The sequence below is a fragment of the Nyctibius grandis genome, chromosome 1 (genome assembly GCF_013368605.1).
Source record: "Nyctibius grandis isolate bNycGra1 chromosome 1, bNycGra1.pri, whole genome shotgun sequence".
Taxonomy (NCBI): Eukaryota; Metazoa; Chordata; class Aves; order Nyctibiiformes; family Nyctibiidae; genus Nyctibius; species Nyctibius grandis.
Window position 1 is genome coordinate 65,417,175 of NC_090658.1, and position 23,300 is coordinate 65,440,474.

At 38.6% G+C, this 23,300-nt stretch overlaps 1 protein-coding gene and 1 long non-coding RNA gene across 3 annotated transcripts in view; one reads left to right on the forward strand and one right to left on the reverse strand.

The window, feature by feature from the left end:
- Nucleotides 1-5,140: 5,140 nt before the first annotated feature.
- On the forward strand, nt 5,141-7,681 carry LOC137675335 (uncharacterized). Its single transcript, XR_011049949.1, has 3 exons — nt 5,141-5,256; nt 6,091-6,162; nt 7,616-7,681. It is a non-coding gene; the product is annotated as an uncharacterized lncRNA (long non-coding RNA).
- Nucleotides 7,682-18,167: 10,486 nt separating this feature from the next.
- PDE7B (phosphodiesterase 7B) overlaps nt 18,168-23,300 on the reverse strand; it is a 191,233-nt gene continuing 186,100 nt past the window's right edge. For both annotated transcript variants that reach the window (XM_068398103.1, XM_068398094.1), the window contains one exon: nt 18,168-23,120. In XM_068398103.1, coding sequence (XP_068254204.1) covers nt 22,903-23,120 — 218 coding nt within the window. In that variant the 3' untranslated portion in view covers nt 18,168-22,902. The remainder of the gene's footprint in view (nt 23,121-23,300) is intronic.

Here is a 23,300-nt window from a genome sequence, read left to right on the forward strand (position 1 = left end):
ACCATATTAGACAACTTCTTAAATAAATTGTATTATCTACAATTAATTAAATAGAGCTTACATTTTTTCTGCCAGACTATTTGATGGAGTCCCTTATTTACAAATTTATTATGATCCACTGCTTACAATAGCTGCCTTCACTTAATCTTTTGTCTGATGATCCTGATGTATAAAACCAAAATCCTATTAGTTAGACTGTGGACTGTCCCCCTTGTGTATCCTACGTGGCTTCTGTTTTCCTGCCCACTTACACAGAGTAGACTGGCAGCTGGATTCCCTCTTGCTGCTGAGTCTTATTTGCACAGTTGTAAGAAATTACTGTGCAAATCCCATACTTATGTTTTAATTTTAAAAGTTATCTTTTGACTAAAACTGGAGCTTAAGTGACTTGCTATTCTATGCTTCTAAAATTATGTCTTCTAGATTTTTTTTTTTTCTGAATTTAGTAATTATTGAACTTCATCACATTCTCCCATTCCTCTCTCAGTCTGTAACAGTTTGACCTTCCCTTTCTTTCCATTTCCAAAATATGCATTTGCCGCATTCTCTACGTAAACTTGACAAGTGCTATGATATCTGTACAGAATAGCCAGCCTGGCCCTCTACTAGGCAGTCTTACCCTCTTCTATCAAAACTCCCCATTGTCTTTTGTCTGCTGCTCTGGTCTCTGATAAACTAGGGCAGCAGTGGAGCAACAGTGAAGGAAGTCCATGCAGTGCCTGCAGAAAAGAATATGAAGGCAGGTGAGTCCTGGAGAGCGTAAAGCCTATGAATCAGCTCCCTCTTGCTCAGTATCTGCAATGTGATGAGGTGGAGCAAGTTATCTCCTGTGTTATGTCAGCATTTGTAGACCCAGGGGATCTGGGCATTTGTGGCCGTTCTGCTGTGAGTGACAAACATGAAGGTGTAATTCTTGCTGTGAGGGACTGAATTAATCTGCAAAGCCTTGAATACAGTAGTCTCCTCTCTCTCCTACTTCAGTTGCTTTTTGTGACCAGCATTTTCTTCTCTTCAGGAAGAACTATTGTTTTGAACTCCTTTTGTATGTGTTTTCTGTTCTCTCCAGAGTTCATCATTTAACTACAAGTTTGGCCTACAGGAGCCTTTTGCAGTGGGAATTTTGAATTTGAAAGTGTCACCTTTTAATTTTGGAAGGGAATTCTCTCACAATTTTTTAGTACCTCTTAAACCAAGGATCTAGTGTCAGACTTCAGAAGCATCTGCAAATTCTAGTGATCTGTGTGACCCTTCAAGTTGTTGGCTACTATCTCTGATTTTTGTGTCAGCCTAATGTGAATTGTGTGGTTTGCATAGCTGATCCACTTCCTTAGGGAAAAGAATAAGTCACGGGCCATATGATTTTTTTCAACTATGTACCACCTACACATGTTATGAGAACAGATTCTTTGTTTTATGTTGTTCCAATTGTAAATTAGGTTAGGCATTAAGCTCTGGTATACTTTGAGAAGTCTGTGGGTGGCATTTGGTAACATCTGACAGTTTTCAATACTAAGAAGTTGCAAAGCTTAGACAGTGATGTTTAGTCATGAAAAGGTTATCACCCATTGCAGATATTTTTCTCTCTTTCAGAAATGTGGCTTTGTAATCTTATTTTTGTTGACTAAAATATCTGTATCAACAACTTGGAAGCAACTTGAGGTTCTCTAAGGTTATCCATGCCTACCTAGAATCCATGCCCTGTTTACCTACAAGTAACCATGTTTACATGAGGTCCCTGACTGAATTGCTCAGTGACAATCAACACAACTCTTAGATGTGGTAGTGATGTGGGGGAGGAGGAAGAGATGCAGGAACATGAGCGCTCTATTGGTCTGCTGGAACGATCTTGTGAAATGGTGTGCCGCCTTACTCCTGTCACTGAAGAAATCTGGAAAACTTACCCTCCTGATGAATTTTTGGGCAGGATGTCTTCCTTCAGGAGTTGCTGGGGAGGTCTCTGGAATGAAAGTTGGTTTTGTTTTTCCCCTAGAAAGACTAAGAAATATGTATAATATATCCAGTTTTTCAATTGAAACAAGAATAAATGTTTCAAATATTTTGAGTAAATAGGGCTATAAGGAAAAGTACAATGCAGTTGTTTAAAAGCACTCTTAAGGGTTTTTCCCTAGGAGACCCTAAGAGATTTGAGTTCTCAGTCAGTGAGCTTTCCCATTACAAGGAGACTAATAAATACAATTACCTGAACTGTCAGAATATCACTGTTTGCTGACAAACTCCTATAATATACCAGACCTGTCCAAATACTACTTGTGAGGGACAATTAATATATAATCTGTCATCTCTCTGTGTGTGTAGGTACAGAGTTTGGGGGGAAAGGCACAGAAGAGAATATGCAACAGTATTCACTGCCCTCAGTCTCTTCCTCTTCTCGAGAAGGGATTTTTTTTTTTTCCAAAAGCCTAACTGACAAAGGGATCCTGCTAAATAGGTTAGCCTTTCAGTTACTGATCAGCAGCCTTGGGTAAAGAAAGTCCTGCAGTCAAGCAAGCGGTGTCCCAGTGTTAGCAAGGCCTGCAGCCGGATTTCACTTCTGCTTTATCTGAAACCTGTTTGCCAGTGACTCTAGGTACCTGTGAGACATTCATGATCCTGATTCCTGTACCAGGTTCTCAGAACAGATCTCCATGTGATCTACCAATACATAGCCCTACAAGGGCAAGTAGTGACAGGATGAGGGGTAACGGTTTTAAACTGAAAGAGGGTAGATTTAGATTAGATACTAGGAAGAAATTCTTTCCTGTGAGGGTGGTGAGACACTGGAACAGGTTGCCCAGAGAAGCTGTGGATGCCCCCTCCCTGGCAGCGTTTAAGGCCAGGTTGGACGGGGCTTTGAGCAACCTGGTCTAGTGGAAAGGTGTCCCTGCCTGTGGCAGAGGGGTTGGAACTAGATGATCTTTAAGGTCCCTTCCACCCAACCCATTCTATGATTCGATGAAGGTTTAACTTTCATTGATACAGTGTCCAAGGCAATACTTGACCAGCACAGTCAGAGATACTAGAAAATACTGTAATGCAAGTCATAACACTACCCCATGTTTTTTAGATACTGACCTTCACAGGATTCTCCACTTGGTGAAAATATCCCATTGTCATGGTAGCCATCTCTGCATTCACAGTGATACCAGCCAGGAAGGTTAATGCAGCTAGCACGGCTGTCGTACTGAACAAAGCCATCTGGGCATTCATCAATGTCTGTTTAGCAAGAACAAAAAAAAAAAAAAAAGTAGAAAAATCACACAGAGGAAATTGCTGTATTCATCTGATGGAAGAACAAGGTCCCTGGTATTTCTGGGTTTCACAGCAGTATTTTGATTACTGACACCTGAATTTCCAGAATTGTTCATCCAGAGGCAAAGTTTTGAATAATTTCCATAAAAGGATGTTTGCTAATGGTGTCGGCCCTGCTAACAGTCAAGGTTCTGCTAATTCCAATATACTGTTTACATATGAGCAACTCATTTTGTCACAATACATGATAAGCAGTCTGACATCTGTGTAAGTTGTCTACTGTATGAAGAAAGGAATTGGATCCCAGTTCAAATAATAAGATGTTAACCCTTTGTGCTGGTTTTGTTGGGGATAGAGTTAATTTTCTTCATAGTAGCTAGTATCGGGCTGTGTTTTGGATTTGTGCTGAAAACAGCATTGAGAACGCAGAGATGTTTTTGTTACTGCTGAGCAGTGCTTACACAGCCTCGAGGCCTTTTCTGCTTCTCACACCACCCCACCAGTGAGGAGGCTGGGGGTGCACGAGAAGTTGGGAGGGGACAAAGCTGGGACAGCTGACCCCCACTGACCAAAGGGATATTCCATCCATATGATGTCATGCTTAGCATATTATCCCCCTGTACTTGGCACTGGTGAGGCCACACCTCGAATACTGAGTTCAGTTTTGGGCCCCTTTCTACAAGAAAGACATCAAGGTGCTGGAGAGAGTCCAAAGAAGGGCAACAAAGCTGGTGAAGGGTCTGGAGAACAAGTCTTATGAGGAGTGGCTGAGGGAACTGGGGTTGTTTAGCCTGGAGAAAAGGAGGCTCAGGGGAGACCTTATTGCTGTCTACAAGTACCTGAAAGAAGGTTGTAGTGAGGAGGGTGCTAGTCTCTTCTACCAGGTAACAAGCTATAGGACAAGAGGAAATGGCCTCAAGTTGTGCCAGGGGAGGTTTAGATTGGATATTAGGAAAAATTTCTTCACGGAAAGGGTTATCAAGCATTGGAACAGGCTGCCCAGGGAAGTGGTAGAGTCACCATCCCTGGAGGTATTTAAAAGGCGAGTAGAGTGGTGCTTAGGGATATTGTTTAGTGGTTGACTTGGTAGCATTAGATTAATGGTTGGACTTGATGATCTCAAAGGTCCTTTCCAACCAAGACAATCCTGTGATTCTGTGATTTTTCATAGTGACCCTGACTTCAGCTACATCTGTATTGCCTTCCAGGTTTATATGAATAATGTATGAATTAGTTGTGAATGATACTTTAGAGCATAGTCCTCAATTGTCAAATTGTCTGAACAGCATTGTCCTCAATATTAGTATCCATGTTTTTCTCTTTCTCAGGCATGTGTATTCATCATACCAAATACATTTGGCATTGAGAATGTACTGCCGTGTAAAAGATAAGTATTATGTATAGTTTCATGTGCATTTGTGAAGAATAACTTAATAATTCTTATATTTGTTTAGACATCAAGATTATATAATCTTATTTATTTTATAAGAATAATTACATATATAATTTATATAATATATATAATAATACATATATTATTTCTTTTGGACTCAATGATCTGAAAGGTCTTTTCCAACCTAAGTGATTCTATGATAAATATAAACAAATTTATGTTGTTCTTCAATGTAATGTATTAACAACTTATTTTAAAATCACAGTTAGAGTTAAAGTTACCCAATATACAAAAGCAGCTAGCTTTGTATAGCAACAGTTCCTTTGGGAATTTGATGCAGCTTTGAAGGCTTGCTGGTTGTCTTACAGTTTTAATGATAAACCTCTAGAATTTGAAAACTGATGGTGACCAAAACTGTAAAACCAAACAGATTTTTACATATATGTTTTTATTTTATCCTGCTTTACATTTATTCTTTATTTTTCAGGGCTAGTGCCTGCCATCTCATAAACTTCTGCTCACGTGTCAGCCCACAGGCCATTCTTTTCCCTTTTATGTTGTTTGGGACAGTTATTGCCAGATACGGAAAATGATTCTCAAAACTTCTTTGAAGTGTAAGTCTAGGCATTAATTACCAAATTCTTTCAAAGTACCGGTAAACTTTCATAATTGACTGTAGAGTCTAAATGGTAGTTAAAATATTTGCAAGGCAGTCAACTATCAGGACACTAACTCCTGCTACAATACTTGCTTTTGTTATTTTGTTTGAGGTTTTAAAATACTGAACTGATTTCTGTCTCTCGAGGTGTTTTGAAAGGACATACTATCCTTTCTCACTTTCATTTTACAGCTTATACTTTGTTTCTTTTTCCTTGAAAAACTGTTTTGAAAATCTTTGGTGGTGGATGAAATCTACACAGGGTGGATATGTGCTTTTTTTGTTGTATCTTTGCAGTACTTATGTACTTATGTACTAGTGAAGCTATTGCAGTGTTTCTTCAATAGATGTACTTATTTTTTTCCCTTTCTTGCCTTACTGCTTGCATGCAGCATCATATATTTTGTACAATATATATATATTGCAGTTCTTCTCCATTTGGTTATTTCACCAACCTCTCTTGTCTCAATACTTCCTCCTGTGTTGGCATAGTCAGACTCTCTTGGTCACTATCTCCTTCAAGATTTTATCTTTTCAAGGTGTAAGGATTATTAAGCGAGATTATGAATCCTCAGGGAATAAAAGAAATAATAGCTTAAAAAGAAGAGAGGAGCTGTTACAAGAAAGCACATTTAAACTACCTGGTTCATCAACAAGTGTGCCGGCTTTGATTAACAAATGTAGTTCTGCCTCTGAGAAACTGGAAGTAGGTAAATTCCATAGTGGTAGATATGGGAGCTTCCCTCAGAGGAATTCAGTGTGCTTTAAATTGTCCAATTTCATTTCACAGATTTGGATGGGGAGCATGTAGCTTAACAGGAAGGAACAGGATACCTGTTGTAAATCACCAGTGTATAAAGAGGTAAATTTTTCATCATTTTTCAAAATACTTTGTTGAAGTACTGCTGTAAACAGTACTGTAAACAGCAAAAAAAGGACAGGTATTGGATAGTAAATATAGAAGACATTTTGTAAGAAAAGGAGGAATCTTATAAGAGCATCAAAAACAATGCATACATTGTGAGGAAGAATAGCTTGAGTTATGTAAAAAGACACAAGACATGCATTAACGCTTGTATCTGCATAAATAATTCTACTTTTGTTTCTTGCAGTTTGACTGCCAAATGTGAAAGGCACAATCCGAAAGGGTCTTTCACAATCTTTTTCCTCTCTTGTTTATAAATTTTTCATTGGTTTATAACGATGCACATCGTACTCCACAGTTACGCTTTGGACCATTTAGTTTAGGGGGCCCACTGTCCAACTGCTGTGATAGTTTTAACAGTATCTAAAATTATGTTGTGGGTAAAGGCTAAAGAAGACAGCTGTCCTTCCACTTGTGAAATAATTTGTCCATTTCGGTATTATTTGCCCACATTACTTACAAATTCTTGTGTTTCAGAAATATTTTCTCTCATTGATACTGGTCACCGACAGAAATAATTCCTATTTAATGTTAGTTTTCAATGTACTTTTTGTATCTATAACTATTCGTCAAAGAAATGTTTTGCCTGTCCATCTGTGGGCATGTATTAATAAAATAGCTGTCTTCTATAGGATAACTGTTAGTAACTCAAATGTCAGTGTTATTCAATTTATGTTAGCACATCTCAAAATTATATTACAAATAAATGATCTTGGCCTGCGTTTAACAGAACTAGAAAGAAATGACTGAAAAATCACTTAATTGTGACTATGAATCCTAATTCATTCAGATATACATGGAAGCACCCACAGTAGGTGTTTGAACTTGCCATCCTAGCAAAAAAATAAGATTCTAAAACTTTGTGTTGCTAAAGAGATCTTTTTCTTTAAATTCAAACGTCATGTTTTGTACTTGGAGATTGGAATAGCAGTTTCATTTGCAATATCTTAACTTTACTCTGTTTTATATAGCTATTATTTAGCTAATTAGCTGAGAGATTTTTGATTGTGCTAGACATATTATCCACGGTTTTCTTTATTTAGAGAATTAGTTTTAATAACTGCTTATAATAATCAAAAGGCCCTTCTTTTGATATTCGTTATTTTCCCCAATAATCCTGTCAGCAGGATCTCTCCTTCCACAATGGGAATTTGATTATTTTTTTTGCATGTTGAAAGAAAAACAATGTAGTGCTTTTGTTCCAGCTATGTTTCTAGTCCTCTTCATTTTAATTTCTGCTTACATTTTTATTCAGGCTGTTTGCCTGGAAGGCTGAAGGAGACTTTAAAAGCAGGTTATTTATGTATGTGAGCAGAATTGTGGATTGTTATTGGGATGGAAGTATTCATACCTTTTGTTTAAGCCTAATTTAGGCATTTAATTTCAACAGGTCAGAGAACCAAAGGCAGGAGCCTAAATTCCCTCTTCAGGCAACAGAGAGGTAGCAGCACAGTGTGCAGAGGTGGAGTTGGCACTGGTTGTGGTAAAACCCCTAATCGACAAAAAATGTCTTAGAATAAAACATGTTTGAAAATTTTGAAAATAATTTATATAAATAGAATAGAATACCAGGTTGGAAGGGAACTCAAGGATCATCTGGTCCTACCTTTCCTGGCAAAAACATAGTCTAGACAAGATGGGCCAGCACCTTGTCCAGCTGAATCTTAAAAGTGTCCCATGTTGGGGAATCCACCACTTCCCTGGGGAGGTTATTCCAATGGCTGATTGCTCTCATTGTGAAAAATTTTCTTCTTGTGTCCAATTGGAATCTCCCCAGGAGTAACTTCTGGTCATTATCCCTTGTCTTTTCCATGTGACTCCTTGTAAAAAGCGAGTCTCCATGCCCTTTGTAGCCACCCTTTAAGTACTGGAACATGGTGACGAGGTCTCCCCTAAGCCTTCTTTTCTCAAGGCTGAACAAACTCAATTCTCTCAGCCTTTCCTCATGTGTCAGGCTTCCCACTCCTTTGATCATATTTGCGGCCCTTCTCTGGACCCTCTGCAGCCTGTCCACATCTTTTTTGTATAGTGGAGACCAGAATTGAACACAGTATTCCAGGTGTGGCCTGACAAGTGCTGAGTAGAGTGGGATAATGACTTCTTTATCTCTACTGGCGATGCCCTTGTTGATGCAACCTGGCATCCTGTTGGCTTTCTGTACCGCACCAGCACACTGTTCAGTCATATGGAGCTTGTTGTCCACAGGAACCCCAAGTCCCTTTCCACAGAGCTGCTCCCCAGCTGGGTAGATCCCAGCCTGTGCTGCACTCCTGGATTATGTTTTACCAGGTGCAAGACCTTACACTGGTTCTTGTTGAACTTCATAAGGTTCTTGTTAGCCCACTCTTCCAGCTTATCCGGGTCTTCCAAAGTGTCCACTTCCGCACTCAGTTTGGTATCATCAGCAAACTTCATCAGGGTACACTTGATCCCATAATTCAGATCACTTACGAAGATATTAGCGTTGGGCCCAATATCGATCCCTGGGGAACCCCACTTGTGACATGTTGCCAGTTTGAAAAGGAGCTATTTACCACCACCCTCTGGGTGCAGCCTGTCAGCCAGTTCCCCACCCAACACACGGACCGCTTGTCTAGACCATAATGCATCAGTTTCCCTAGGGGGAGGCTCTGGGGAACTGTATGGAAAGCCTTGGAGAAATCCAGGGAGCCAGTGTCCACTGCTTGCCCCACATCAACCAAGCAAATTACTTTGTTGCAGAAGTCGATCAGGTGTGTCAAGCATGATTTGCCCTTGGTGAGTCCATGCTGGCTTTTCCCAATCATGTGCTTCATTTGACTTGTGATAGCCCCCAGGGGCATTCATTCCATAACTTTCCCAGAGACTGAAGTAAGACGACTGTGCCTATAATTTCCTGGATCTGCCTTTAAGCCCTTCTTATAGATGGGGGTGACATTAGCCTTCTTCCAGTCTTCTGGGTTGTCCCCCCATCTCCAGGACTTCTGAAAGATTATGGAGAGCAGCCTCGCAACGGCATCAGTCAGCTCGCGTAACATCTTCGGGTGGATAACAGCCAGGCCCATCAATTTGTAGGGGTCAAGCTCCTGTAATAGTTCACATCCCAACTCTTCCTAATAGTTGATGCATTCTGCAGATGAACTGTGTATGTTTAACCACAAGAGAGCAGTGTTATACCAGATCTATGTTGCAAATCTTACATTTAAAAGTGATTTTGCTTTGTCTGTAATAGGTCTAACAGCAAAATTTTAATCCCTTTATATTTTTATCTTTTTAGTGGTACTCACTAAACGGTAGAGATACATGCTTCTAAGTTATTGGTGTTATATATATTTGTGTGTATTTGGCTTAGTAAAAAGTCAACACCAGGCTAATTTATTCTCTTATCCACAAAATAAATCTGCTGCTTAATTTTCCTAAACATTTAACATCTAGGAGAATAGCAGAAGATTTTATGTGGTGAGTTAGACAAGAGATTCATCTGGCAGTAAGCTTTTCCTGAAGAAATATCCTCTCATATCCCACATAAAATGACTATCGGAGAAAATTTCTGTTTGTGGTGCAGCACACACATAATGAGCATTGCCACGGAATTGCAGGGATTTGTGTAAATAACTTCTAGGCTAGACAAGTGAAACTATGCTGCTATTTACTGATAAAAAGTCAAAGTGACCATCTGGCATAAAAATTCACATTTTTCTTTCAGAGGAAAGATAATACTCTGCTCCTGTAAGCACACACATTCTTTGCTCTTCACATGTAAACGATGACTTGAACAAGTTTAGGTGCTTTCATAAAGCTGAGTAAGTGTATGTTTGCAGGGCTGGGCAAAGTTCAACCTTCAGTAATGCTTCTGCATCGCTACTGATTTCATTAGAGTTGCTGGAGTGGAACTTAAGGTGGTATTTTAAATAAGGAATATCTTACCTATCCTATCACCTTGAATTGTGGAGAACTTGTGCATTTATTCTTGCCATCTGTGTTTCCTCTTTAGTACTCTGCGCTTTACTTAACAGGGAAAGTTAAACTAGATTGATTATTCCTGCTTCTCTGTTTTACTTTTTAGTTCTTCTGCTGTAACACAGCAGCTGCATGTGCTGGGTGGCAGTTGCCACTGAGCAACAGCCGCTGCTATAAAGGAGGAGTAGGAAGAAATTCAAAGTAAGCTTAGTTTTAGTTTTTTCATGTGTTATTGTTTTCTTATGGTTATGTGATGCATGGTCACCTCATAGGTCACTGTATAGGGTATTTGTCTTGTTTTTTGATAGAGCTGTAGGAATCTGTGTTAAAAGTTCTGAAATAGCATTATGGATCAGTGAGGATGGTTGTGTGTGCTACTACTGAAGTGAGGGGGGTTTTCGTCCTTTAGAGTGCTGTTTTTTTGTACGTGTGTTCTGTTGTTTGTTACTTATTTTGTCTGGCTGGTATTTTAGTCATCTTTTTCCATTGTGCTTTTTCTAGTAGGTGTATTGCTTGACTTGTATACCATGTTTGACTGTCATCTACTGGAGCGGGCTTGATAAGCCAGGCTGTTTTTGTTATGCTCTTTCCTTGCTCTTGAGGAAGTGTTTCTCAATAGAGGTCAAGCTCAATGTTCTTGTTTTTAATTTTGTTATGTTAAGAGCTGCATTACCAGCGTGTACATTGGGAAAGTAATCTGAAAGTCAGTATTGTGTAATAGTAAAAACAGCTAGTTTGAGGTTGTTCTTTGATTTGACTCAGGTGAAATGTGGGCTTTATCAACAACCCCTCTTCCTTATCTACCCTTTTGACCACTCAAATGTTTTTGAACTGGTTGTGTTCGCTTCTTATGTCTTCTGTTCCTCTCATATGCGCTGTCTGCCTGTATACGAATTATATTAAGGTTTTGCTTGTCATGTTTCTGCAGGGTCTTTTTTTTTTCCCAAACCTTCTAGTAAATCTTTAGCCCCTTTATTATTTCTCTGTAGTGGCATAGGTTTTTTTAAGATTTGAAGACTATACTTTGTATTTAGTGTGTTAGAACAATGAGGCTGCTAGTGAGACTGATCTCTACCAAATAATCTGCTCTATAACCTAGTTTGTCAGTGATATCATGTTTTTTGATGTCAAGTTAGAATTTTGAGGTCACAAATAATAGAAACAAACATTAACGTGAGGTAAGCGAAATAGAATTTGGGCGATCACGCTTCGTGCTTTGTAAGCTATGGGCGCTGTTGCTAGGAGAAGAGCATGTTAACAGTCCTCTAAGCTAGTAGTTGCCTGGGGAACCCACAGAAACTTGTGCTATTTCTACACATCTGTACAAACTCACGACAATCTTTTTCTTCCCTGTACTCCCCTTCCCCCCCGCTCTCTAGCGCAATAAAAGCCATGGAGAAAGGTTGTTGCATCTTGATCACAGGACTAAGTCCTTTCTCATTCTCCAGCATACAGGTCTCCCTTGCAGTAAACACTCAGTAGCTTTGAAGAAAACAGTGTGTGGGCAGATCTTGACTGAGCACAATAACTGTCAATAGCCGACCTGATATGAGTTGAGGATCATGAACGTCACACCTGGTAATGGTCACTGGCACTTTCATTTGGAAGTTGTTGCTGTTCTATTGCTTAAACAAGAATTAAAGTCTTGCGGACTGCATAGATTTTAGGAAAAGTGAAAAGTATTTACTTCCAAAAAAGCAGGAGCACTAACTACTACTAAAGTAATTCTCTAATGGAGGAATAAGTTAAACTCTGCTTGCTAGGAAAAAGCTTTAAACTGCAGATGGTTAAGCCATTTGAATCTGCAAAATCTAAAGAAGGTGGCTGAAGGACACATCTGGCCTTTTATGTTCACTTCAAATAAATCTTGGAGTAATACAGAAATTCAGAAAATTATTGTGGCATCTAAGTTTTCTCTTAAAGAAAAGTGGAGTAAACCAGGTGACTGTAGGTCAATTAGCATTCTATTCTAGGCAAAAAATCTGTATGATGTGATCCTGTTGCAGATTTGGAAAAAATTAGATAACAGGAGTGATCTTATGTGACTTTATTGGAAAACAGATCTTTTAAATCATCTTTGACAAAAATAGCTGTAATAGAATAGTGTAAATTAAAATATAGCATTCATATTATCCAAAGTATATGTTAAATGGATGTAGAACTGATTAACTGGCAGATAATAGTAATCACTGAAAGGAAGTATTTCTACTAGGGTTATAGAGAATGGTTCTAGGTTAATGCAGTTTCATGTTTTTAGTAATGAAATAAGTGATAAAATTTGTGGATAATTAAAAACAGAAATTACATTGTGAGAAATAATGAAGATGGGAATGATGGCACAAAGCCATAATGATAATCCATAGTATATTAGGTCTTCAGAAACTGAGTACATTCTAGTACAGTCAGCTGGAAAACTATAAAGGAGTTTTGTTCAAATTTATAGGTTTTGCTACTGTATTCTTTCAGAAACAGAAAGTCTCTTTGCAGTGACCTGATCTGTCTGTGAATGCATTAAGAGAAGAAAAAAAAGGGTACTAAAAGCCTCTTTCTCTGACAGAGGGAAACAATACTAACCAGTAGCAGGAAGTTAAAACTAGAATAATTTAAATGAGAGTGCGTTTCAATGATGAGCATGACATCCACAGTGGGAAGTGGTGACTCTTACTTATTTCTTCTCTGTAGTAGAACCCAAAGCTAGTTCTACAGTGAACAATCTACGGAGTGAAACAAACAAACAAAACCAACAAAAAAAACCCCATGGCTTCTGATACCTAGGTGATCAAGGCTTATTAGATGTAAAAGCTCAGGTCTCAGATATATTTCTAAGAGCTTTTTCTTGGCTGAGTCACCTTTTCACAATGGTGCCTTCCTTCTCTCCCCCTTATATTGTTTTCTGCACAGATGTTTTGAAGTATGTTTATTTTCTAATGTGTTTATCATAGGCTGTCTTACAAAGAGATCAGCTCTTACTAAAGATATTTGTTTTACTTTTACATTTCAAAAGTACTTTTATTTTCACAGAGGGAGGAGCCTGTGCTACTCTTGAAGGTGCAAACTCCTTACTGATATTCAGAGCTTCAAGAAGACTCCATACTTTCGTAGCTTTCGGTAGAATTTAAGTTTGTAGATGTGCTGTGCCAGCTGAAAAATTACATTGTCATTATTATATAAGATGTTCCCAAGAGCAATATAACACCCACAGGCAAAACCTGAAGCTGTCAAGTAACTCAGGAGTGATGATGTAAGCTCTCCCTTTAAATTAATGACACTGAGGTACCAGAAAGAACGAACTGCAGTTGGATTGGTGAAGGAGTAAACTCTTTCCCAAAAAAACCCAGCAAAACATGCAGTTTCTTTTAAGCTACTTCTTATAGCTGATTAATTAGCTTTTTCTACAAAACTGTAGAAGTTTAGCTTCTTTATCATTAAAGTAAATGCTGTCCTTTCACATCTAGCTCTCTACAGGATCTGTGGTGGTTTTCTTCTCGAGCTTTGAAGTAACATGAGTCTGTTATCAAATTATTTCTATTGTGAAGACTTTGTGGTACGAGCAGTATTGGTATCCCTTGTGGGGCCCTGGTCTAGAACTAGAGTGCTCCAAAGTGTAACCACAGTGCAATTAAATAAATTCCACCTTTAGCTAACATTTCATGTACAATGTGACTGTTGAGCGGTAATAGTCAAAATGCCAGATCATTTTGTTAGCAGTTTATATTTCAAAGCCTGCAAACATGTAGGCCTAAGTAGTGGAACTGTTCAGAAAGAAGATGAAGGCTGTTAGTAATGCGAGGTTATATTGTGATACGTTTAGGTGTTGGGCAGATGGAGGATTTGGCAAAAGACAGCTGAAGTCTAGACACTTTTCCTACACTCCTTCCTAAGCAAACATTAATGGTAATATTTTTAACTATGAACCTCTAAAACTGGGAAACTGAAATGTGTACAATAATCTCCGAAAAATAATTAGGTGTCATACTGTTGTACAATGTGCTTAATAAGAAGTGTGACAGGAATTCAAGCTGACCTGAGCCTCAGGAAAACGTTTCTCTTGAAGTCAAAAAGCCAGGTTTCATGACAATAAAACCTCCATAGTTTTAACTAGGGAGAACTCAGAAATGACCAAGGAAGACAGAAAGCAAAACACAGGTTGGAAGTAACTCTTCCTCAGCCTGCATGTGAATACTTGCTTCTACTTCACTCAGTACCTCTCTAAGTTGCAGCGAAGTCTCTTAGGCCCCTCTCATGTCTAGGTGACAGTAAAGCATCACAAGAATTTTATTTACTCGCTGTGTTCTCCAAGTGAGCTGTGAGCTTCTTGCTATGGCTCTCTTACATGAGAGAGCATGTCTGCAGTCTCTGACCTTTCTTCCAGCTCAATCCAGAGCATCTCTGAAAAGGAAGAATTCCCCCTCTCTTTTGTGGGTGAGGAAAAAGTCACTCTTCTCTTTAAAGAACATAACATGCGATTGGGAGCATACTAAATAAATACCATACTTCCCCAAAGTAAATTATTTTTATCTTGCTTGTGACTAGTTGGTGCCTTCGAGAAGCTGACCGTACTTAGGTGTGCATAGGGGGCAAGAGATCTAAGAAGGTAAAAATGGGGGCTTGAATAATCAGTTTTAGTCACCTCCAGATGTGAATCCTGATACAGCGAGCACAGAGGAATTGTGAGGGTCGAAGGCAGAAGGAAGTAGACTACACAGCTTATCCAGGTTTCTTCAGTCCACTAATAACTTAAGGTAATATAATTAGTGTGTGTATTATCTTTGTATCTACAATGAAGGTAAACGTAGGAAGTGTATTTGCTGTGTTAAAATTTTTGTACACACCTTTATGCACCTGAAGCATACAATGTGCCAATGTCAGTTAGCCGTTTTGCGTAGCTGAAGTACCCATCCAACATCACCATTGACTTATTTAATTATGTTTCTTAGGTTTTCTTAATGTCTGTCTTTACATAGGCAGTCTGCAGGTAGTAGCGTTGTTGAGGAAGGTTTCCCTTTAATGTGGGAGTCAGGCAGTTAGTTAGGCCTTAGTGCTGATAAAAGGTACTTCAAAGCACATAGTGCAAACGGCCAACCCTTAATGTTTCTTGCAGTAATGGTAGAAATGGTGTGTTAACTTTTTTGCTACATTGAGGGGAAATGTGTTGTGCCAATGTCCCACAAGTACTTGTTATATACTTTAACCTCATCTCAGCAAAACAGTACATTTTAAACAAAGTAATTCCACTTGTATTTTGATCTCTCAGTTGATGATACTAATATATATATTTTTTCCTCCTCCCTTTAAAGATTGAATTGAAATATATTTATCCACTGCAAAACATGAAAGATATAAAAGAGTGGTCTTTGGGGCAATATTTTATCTTTCTTGTTGAATCTATCTCTAAATCTACCATACGTTTCAGTACTTCCTATTTTCTTTGGATTTTGATTGCCTGAAGCGACTAGCCCCGAGTTTGTCTCCAGATGTTGGTAGGTCCTGTTACAGAAATGAGGCTGGGCATCAAATTCATGTGTAGGTGTAGCTCTAGATTTTTCTTTTTGGTAGTTATATTTCTTTCATAAATATGCTTTTGTATGAGCTAAGCTCACAGGGATCCTCTGCGCATAGGAATGAAAACTCTGGATTTGGAATGTAAGAGCTGCTGACCTGCATGGGTAGGTCATGAAAGTGTCATTCTAAACGAAAGGTTGATTTAAGTCTTAAAGTATGTTTTCTTCAAGATTATGACTTTAGTAATATTTGTTTGTAGCCATGAATTTTCTTTTTGTTCATATAAATGTTCAATCTTCTTTTAAGTTTTGCTATGTGGTTAAAGGTTAATGTATTCTTGTGGCAGCAACTTCCACATGTGTTGCTTTACTTTGTTTTACCTATGTTTTGATTCAGGGAAAACAGAAGCTCTCAATCTGCCCAGATGTTCATTTTTTGTAGGTAATACTAATGAAGCTACAGTCTTTTTTTTTTTCTCCTGTCTCTTCTTTATGGAGGTTTTTCGTGATTCAAATTGCTTTTTGCCACCCTTCTTTGCACTTCCCACTCTTGTACTTGCACTTTCTAGAGCAGGGTGATTAGTGTGAAGATTATGGCATAGAATTTATCTCCAGGTGGTAGGATTGGTGGAGATAATAGTACAACTCTTTATCCCTGTTTGTATGAATTCTAATACTCCATTTTAGTTACAGCTTCTTATGACACCCAGGTCCCTTTCCTAATCTAGTACAATATATTTAGAGCCCTTTACAGTATAGGATTCAACTCTTCTTTCTAAAGCATATTACTATAAAATCACCTGACATGAAATTCGTCTGCTGTTGTGATACTCACTTCCTTGTGTGTTTAGGTCTACGTGGCTCTGTGTAGACACCCAAGGTAGCTTTTAGGAAGTAGTGCTGCTAGTAGCAAAATGCAATTGTCACAGATGGAGCTGTTGCATGATGTTTAGTAAAACTCTGCCTGAGACCCAAACTAGCCCAGGATATAGTAAGGTGATCCATTGGTTTTAGTGGCAGAGCCAATTTAAGCCCTTTCTTCTCTCTTCTGTTGTTCATTTTCTGTCTGTCTGTCCCTAAATAGCTATTTGAGACTGTACTGTACACAACATCACTGAAACATCAAGAGGCGTATAAGTGGGAACACCGTAAACCTGCTTTGTAGCTAAAACCAGTGTATTTTGTAACTACACCTATGTTAGCTCAGAGAGGATTGGACTGTGGTGGACATTGGAGAGACCTTGCCTTCCTCACCTTTAGGGAAAAGGAGTGTCTGTCACCTAAATAATTGTTTGTGACATGCATATTGTATTACTGCTTTTCTTAATGAATAGTTATATTTCCTAGATTCTCAACCTGAGCTTTAAAACCACAGTAAGTCTTTGGCCAGGACAAAAAAATTGCCATATTATTAACTTTTCTTTTGCTGTTAAGTTCAGTGATTAGTTTCAACATGCTAGTCTACACTATTTGCTTTGAACCATTAAACATCAGCATCCATACAGATAGTGCTGTGCAGAGTAGGAAAATGTATTGACTTGGCTGTTCTTGAAAAATAACACTGCTAAATCCATTGTGGAAAGTTGTGAGTGGTTTTCCAATGCTGACTGCGTAAAACTTCCCCTGGAGACATCACAACTCCATCCATATATAAGACATCGCTAAGCGGCTTCAGACTAGAATCCATTCTGCAATTCAGCTTGCATCCAGGGGAAAACATGAAAACACTTTTTGTTATGATTCTGAATGGTGTTTTTATTTTAAGAAAGTGCATTTAAAATATTGGCTAAATAACACTGAAACCAAATCTATTATTTCCAGCTCCTATATTCAGTTCAATTATAGCATTTGCTCTGCACAAACTATGTGAGTGTTGTTACTGAAGACTTTGAGGTACAAATAAATTCTGGCTTTAGAAATGTATCAAAGTCAAGAGGAAGAGTCCCTGCAGTGGCAGAAGTCCATTAGCGATGACAGGTATTTCTTACTTAGAAATATTTATTGGTGTAGAAAGTCACTATTTCCCATATCTTCAATTAAACTTCCCAAGCCTCTGTTATATTGCACATACATATAACATTGTCTGCAACTGAGAAATGAGAAAACAGAGATTAAAACTGACCAACAACACTAAGGACAACTAGTTACTGGAACTGAAACAATAGTAAAGGACAACTCCCTGTTCTTTAAATACTTAAACAGGGAAATGTTTTTCCCTTGGGTTTGAAAATCCTTCCATACGCTTAGGAGAAAGATATGGAAAGACTTTCCTTGCTGGTAACTCCATGTAAATTCCTACAGCAACGCTATGGGTAAATTTAGTGAAAAGCTCTTCTCAGCAACAGCGCACTAGGAAAGTGATTATTTTGTTGGTAGGAAGGAGAGGCAGTGGGAGGATGGATGCAGCAGGACTTTTGCTGCCTTGTCAAACCACAATGTCTTCTGCAAGCTAAGGAGATGCTTTCAATCAACTGATTCTACTAAAGAACTTTGGACACTTCATTATTCTTTTTTTTTTTTATTAGTTGTCATTCTTTGACATGATGAATACTTACAGCAGTATGTTAAAAAAGATACAGTTAAGTCTCGGCATCACTGCATAGCAGTCACAGCATTTTCACACAATCTAGTGCTTCCTTTCAGGATGATGCATATGGCATATATACGCACATATGGGGGCTGATTCTTGGTCCCAGTGAAGTTGGTGGGACCAGTGTTTGGCCCATAGAGTTGTATGAGATATGTGAATATGTATATATAAAATGCTTTACAATAAACATGACATATACAATCTTGAATTCAAAGATAAGCAGAATATATTTTACATCCAAGTCAAACTTATGCTCTGCACTTAAAAGTTTATGTACCTAAAATACTGGATGGATTATAGGAACATATAATAGAATAATAGTTTGCACCAATCAAAGTAATTTGGATATATATTCATGGCATGAAGCTTGCCTTGAGTTTTTGTTTTGTTTGTGTTTTGGGGTGGCTTTTTATTTGGATTTGCAGGTTCTTAATTAAAATTTAAGTATTGATTTTTGTGGGCCATGAGCAGGGGGATGGTGGTGTCAGGAGGGGAATGGGAGTGCTTTATGGACAACTCAGCTGAGTGACTTAAAATATAAGGCTATAAATTATGGCTGGTACCCTGACTGATACCTGAAAATAAAATTATAACTATGTGAGTGTTTCTCCTTTCCAAGGAGAGCCCATTTGGAAGGGCTAGTATACATTCTGTCTCTTTTTTTGGAAACTTTTGATAGACATTTCAACCACAGATTGGAAAAGCTGGTGAAATAGCTATGCAGTGTGAAAATGGGCATATCTCATTTACTGTGGTAGCAGCCTTCTCACTGATCATTCAGGGAGACTTTGATTTTCTTCATGAAAACCAATGGTTTATACAAAAATAATTGACCCATGTTGTAGAGCAAGTTAGATACAATGGCAGATCATGTGGGTTTTTTTTCTCCATAGATTCTACTTAATCTCAGCTAATCCTGTTTCTGTATTTCAAAGGTACACATTTTTAGTAGTCCTTTTTTTCCCCTTTTGTCTGGTGGCTGGAACATTGACCCTTAAAAACACAACGGTAGGTAAAAATTGTTACTTATTGAAAATGCATACGTATGCATTTATTTTAACCAGCCTGAAAGTTTCACTTATCACCGCTTTCTTTTATTATTATTATAATTGTTATTTATACAGAATTTGCCTCTTTGATGGTATGAAATCTGCATTTAAAGAAACTAGGTTTTAATCAAATGAATTGTATTTGTGGGGCATAAAAGTGTTTTAAGCTCCTGCTTTTAGCAGTTTTCTGCTTCTTTCCTTATATGAAAAACCTCAGTTTTAAAACTTCAGAATCTTTTATCTGTACTGGCCCAGTACGAAAGAAAAATAATTTACAAAGGCTTTTTGTAAAGTGGCTAATAGGGCTAGCAAGACAAAAATCTGCATTATCTGCGTAGATGTTTTTCTGTTCTGTGCATCTAGCGTTCTGTTGGCATCCTGGGGAGAAATCCCAGCACAGAAATGTCCTCCAAACTAGATAATACCAAATATATATCACAACTGCGTATACTGAGCACTGGTGCTGTTGGATTGGCTGCATCAGGTATGGTTTGGCTGCTTCTATGGGAAAGGAAATGGTAGCATTTTGCATTACGGAGACCCAGTAAATCTGGCTGCCACGCATTCTGCTGCCAGAGCCTAACTTTTCAGCTCACTTTTGTCTAGAGCACCTGAGGCAAAACTGGCCCAGACCCAATCTTGTGTAATGGGTTTGGCTCACAAGTACAGAGCATTTCTGGAGCCACCCTGAACCTATTTCAAGCATTGTTTCATTAGACAAGGTGATTGAAACCTAGCAAGTTTGTTTAGTGCACCAAAACCCCTCACAACCTGTTCATTTTAAGAGCTTTTTAAAGTGGGTATGTTTTAACTTGGTAAGAGCAGACTTGCAATGGGCCCTGTAGGCTCTAATTACAGAAAAGGTCTTGATTTTATTGTAGCTATAACAGAACTTGATTTGTACCGAAGCTTTCCTGTTGGACCTATTTTCTGGAAGCTCCTCAGAAGCAGCTCAACGATGTATCTGTCAAGAGCTTTTTATGCTGCTAGACATGGGGTTTGTTTAAGTAAACTTCAGAACATTTTTTAAAAAATTCTTTGAACTAGATGGAAAATGGCTTCCATTTCTTAGTAAAAAGACAAAACAAGGGAAATTATATTGTTTTGTATGTACTTAAATGCTTCTAAGCAGCACATTACACTGCTCACGTAATGTCCTAATAATTGTCCTAAATCTGTCAGGAGAAGGAAAGATACACCTAAAAAGCTGCAAAGTGGTGATTCTCCGGCCCCCACCATCAGGTGGTTAAAAAGACATTTATGTTCTGTAGTTGGAAATAATTTTATTCTACTACAACTCTCTCTCTTTGCTTGTTATGGTACTTCTAATGTGTGAGTCCCATTTAGAAGAGGGAGGAAGAATAATGTTTTCTACTGCTTATAGCTTACAAAAGAATAGAGGAGAAGAAAAACATCGTTCTCAGGATGCTTTGCATTCTCATAGTGATTTCCACCTTCCTACTTCACTGGGTTTCAGTCTCTTTCTCTGAAGAAACATGTTCAATGAATTAGGAGAGTAAAACATCCTTTACTAAAACTTATGCTTTTTATTTTCCTTTAAACATATTAGTCACCTTATGAGCGTGAACACTTTGTCTAATCAAGTCAATATTCCCTGTAATTGAGAAAAATTCTACTATATCTCCCCTTGCACTTTTATGAGTAAATATTATCTTTCTCAAACACCAACTTAAATAATAGCTCGCTCTTTGTTGGCCTCTCCAAGGTATTCATGTCCAAACATGATTATATGGCCATATCTGCTAGTTCTTTTGGAAAAGAACTATATAGATTTGTGGGGGGTTCAACTACACTACACTTTACCTGAATGCGTTTCATTCAGGTAATGGGGTAGAGAAGGGGACAATCACTTCGGTGCAATGCAGTAGCATCTGAGAATACAATCTCATTGAAAGGACGGAAGCATAAGTAAAGTTTTATAAAGACTATCTGAACTGAGGTTGTTTATGGCATAGATAAGGCCATGTATCTTTCACAAACACGAGACCATAGAAAATTCCTCAGCTACTATGATAGTTAAGAGGATTTTTCTTAACAGTCTGACTACAATGCATTTTTTTTTTCCTTCATTGAGTGAGACTGATCTAAAAGTCAGTGAAGTATTTTTTTTAATGAAAAGAAAAATACAAATGCATTTCGATGCTGGCTCTCTAAGGAGGGAATGTGGGGAAAAAATCAGCTACACTGCAACATCACTCGAGAAAACGATTGGACTCCAGCACTACTAGAATGTCGTGCTTCAGACACATAGATCACTAAGCTATTTAATAAAAATTCACACTCTTGAATAAATGGTAATCAGGTTGAACTGTCAAATAATGCGGTGTTGCTGTGGGTTTTGGTTTTTGTTGAACTGAAACTTCAGGCTCTGTGAAGCATTTGCCTAGACTGAATGTGCAAGGTGCCATGGAGTAACAACACGGACCCATATGGAATGTGTTTGAAGTTTTCAGGAAGTTATCCTGCCAGACTTCATTCCTTAATGACCTTTGATACACCTTGGACAGTGGAAAGGCAGTTCAGAATCATGAATTTGGCAGCTATCAGAAGATGAAGGATGCTAAAAGTTAAGGCTTTTATCCACAAACAATGGTGTATATTAATAAACTCTATACCATATTTACAAATGCTTTCTCTTGTATTAAAACTAACAGTATTCTGTTCACAGTGCCAATGTTTTTACAGGTAGCAATCCCACAGTACTCCAGTATTTTGGCATGGGAATCAGTAGCGCTTTGTATTTACAGAAAATGTACACATATGAATATAAACATGTTACTGGAAACAGTACTCAAAAGATAGATCTGTTCGTGTTTCAAAGGTTTAGACTGTACAACACCTTCCCTTTCGTTTGTGAGGGAATACTGTTCCTTGCAAGGAGAAGATGCCCGTCTTTTATCCAAAGTGGCATAAAAATGATTACCAAAATGAGCCTTGTTACACTGGAGTTGTGTATATGGAGAGTAACTTCAGTCCAAGGTTTATAGATCTGTTGTTTAGTGCACAGAATACAAAAGTTAAAAAGGTTTTTGTTTTAATTAGTAAAATAACCAGACTCTCTCTGCCCTTTGCGAGCGCTGTCTCACTCAGCCAGTGTCCTCTGGATGCTGAAGATGCTGGTGGTTTCATGTGCAGCCCAGCTGCCAGCCTGGAAAGCGTCTGGCACTCTGGGCCTATATACATATGTCACAGTATGACTCGTGGTAAATGAATATATATAACCAAGAGTGCCTCTATCTCCCCTCTTCTCTCAGTAATCCTCCATGCTTCCTGGCAGCCGTAACCTGCCCGGCTTCAGTACTACTGACTGGGACTCCGCATTTGGGCAGTTCATCATCAGAGATGACAAATGGCATCAGGCATGTGCAGAATGAAGAGGGGAGAGGAACATGAAGGAGATCCAGAAAGGAACCCAGCAGAACTGCAGGCTTGTTTGTGAGGACCCTTACAGCTTCTGCTTTGCCATTTCTTCCCTTTCCACGGTCTTGACAACAGGCTCCTCGCTCCTGGGGATTCTGTTTGCTGCTGTGATCGAGACGGAGATAGCAGTGCTATAAGGAAAAGTGCAAAGCTGCCACTAAGGAGTCTCTTCTTCATTTAAAGTCTGTTCTTGGCTGCCAGTCACTTGACCTGAGTGGTCATTGTTCCTACTACTGCTGTGTTGCTTGTGGAGCAAACTCCTCCACTTGGCCTTGTTCCTCCTGAGATGGTTTAGCATATTTTCAGATAGGGGGGTATCGCCTGTAAACTGCGCCCACCTCTCAAAGAGTGGCTCTACGATGTATGTCATGAACCCTGGGGAAACACACAAAGGACAGCAGGTGAGAAACAAATTCATTCCCTGAGTGCATTGTCCCATAGAGTGCCTCGAGAGAATACAGCAATATAAGTAGCAAAAACCCTGAAGAGAAATAATAAACCCTCAAGCAGCCATCAACTCTTGAAATGCACAGCTTTTGACCAGCACACATGACA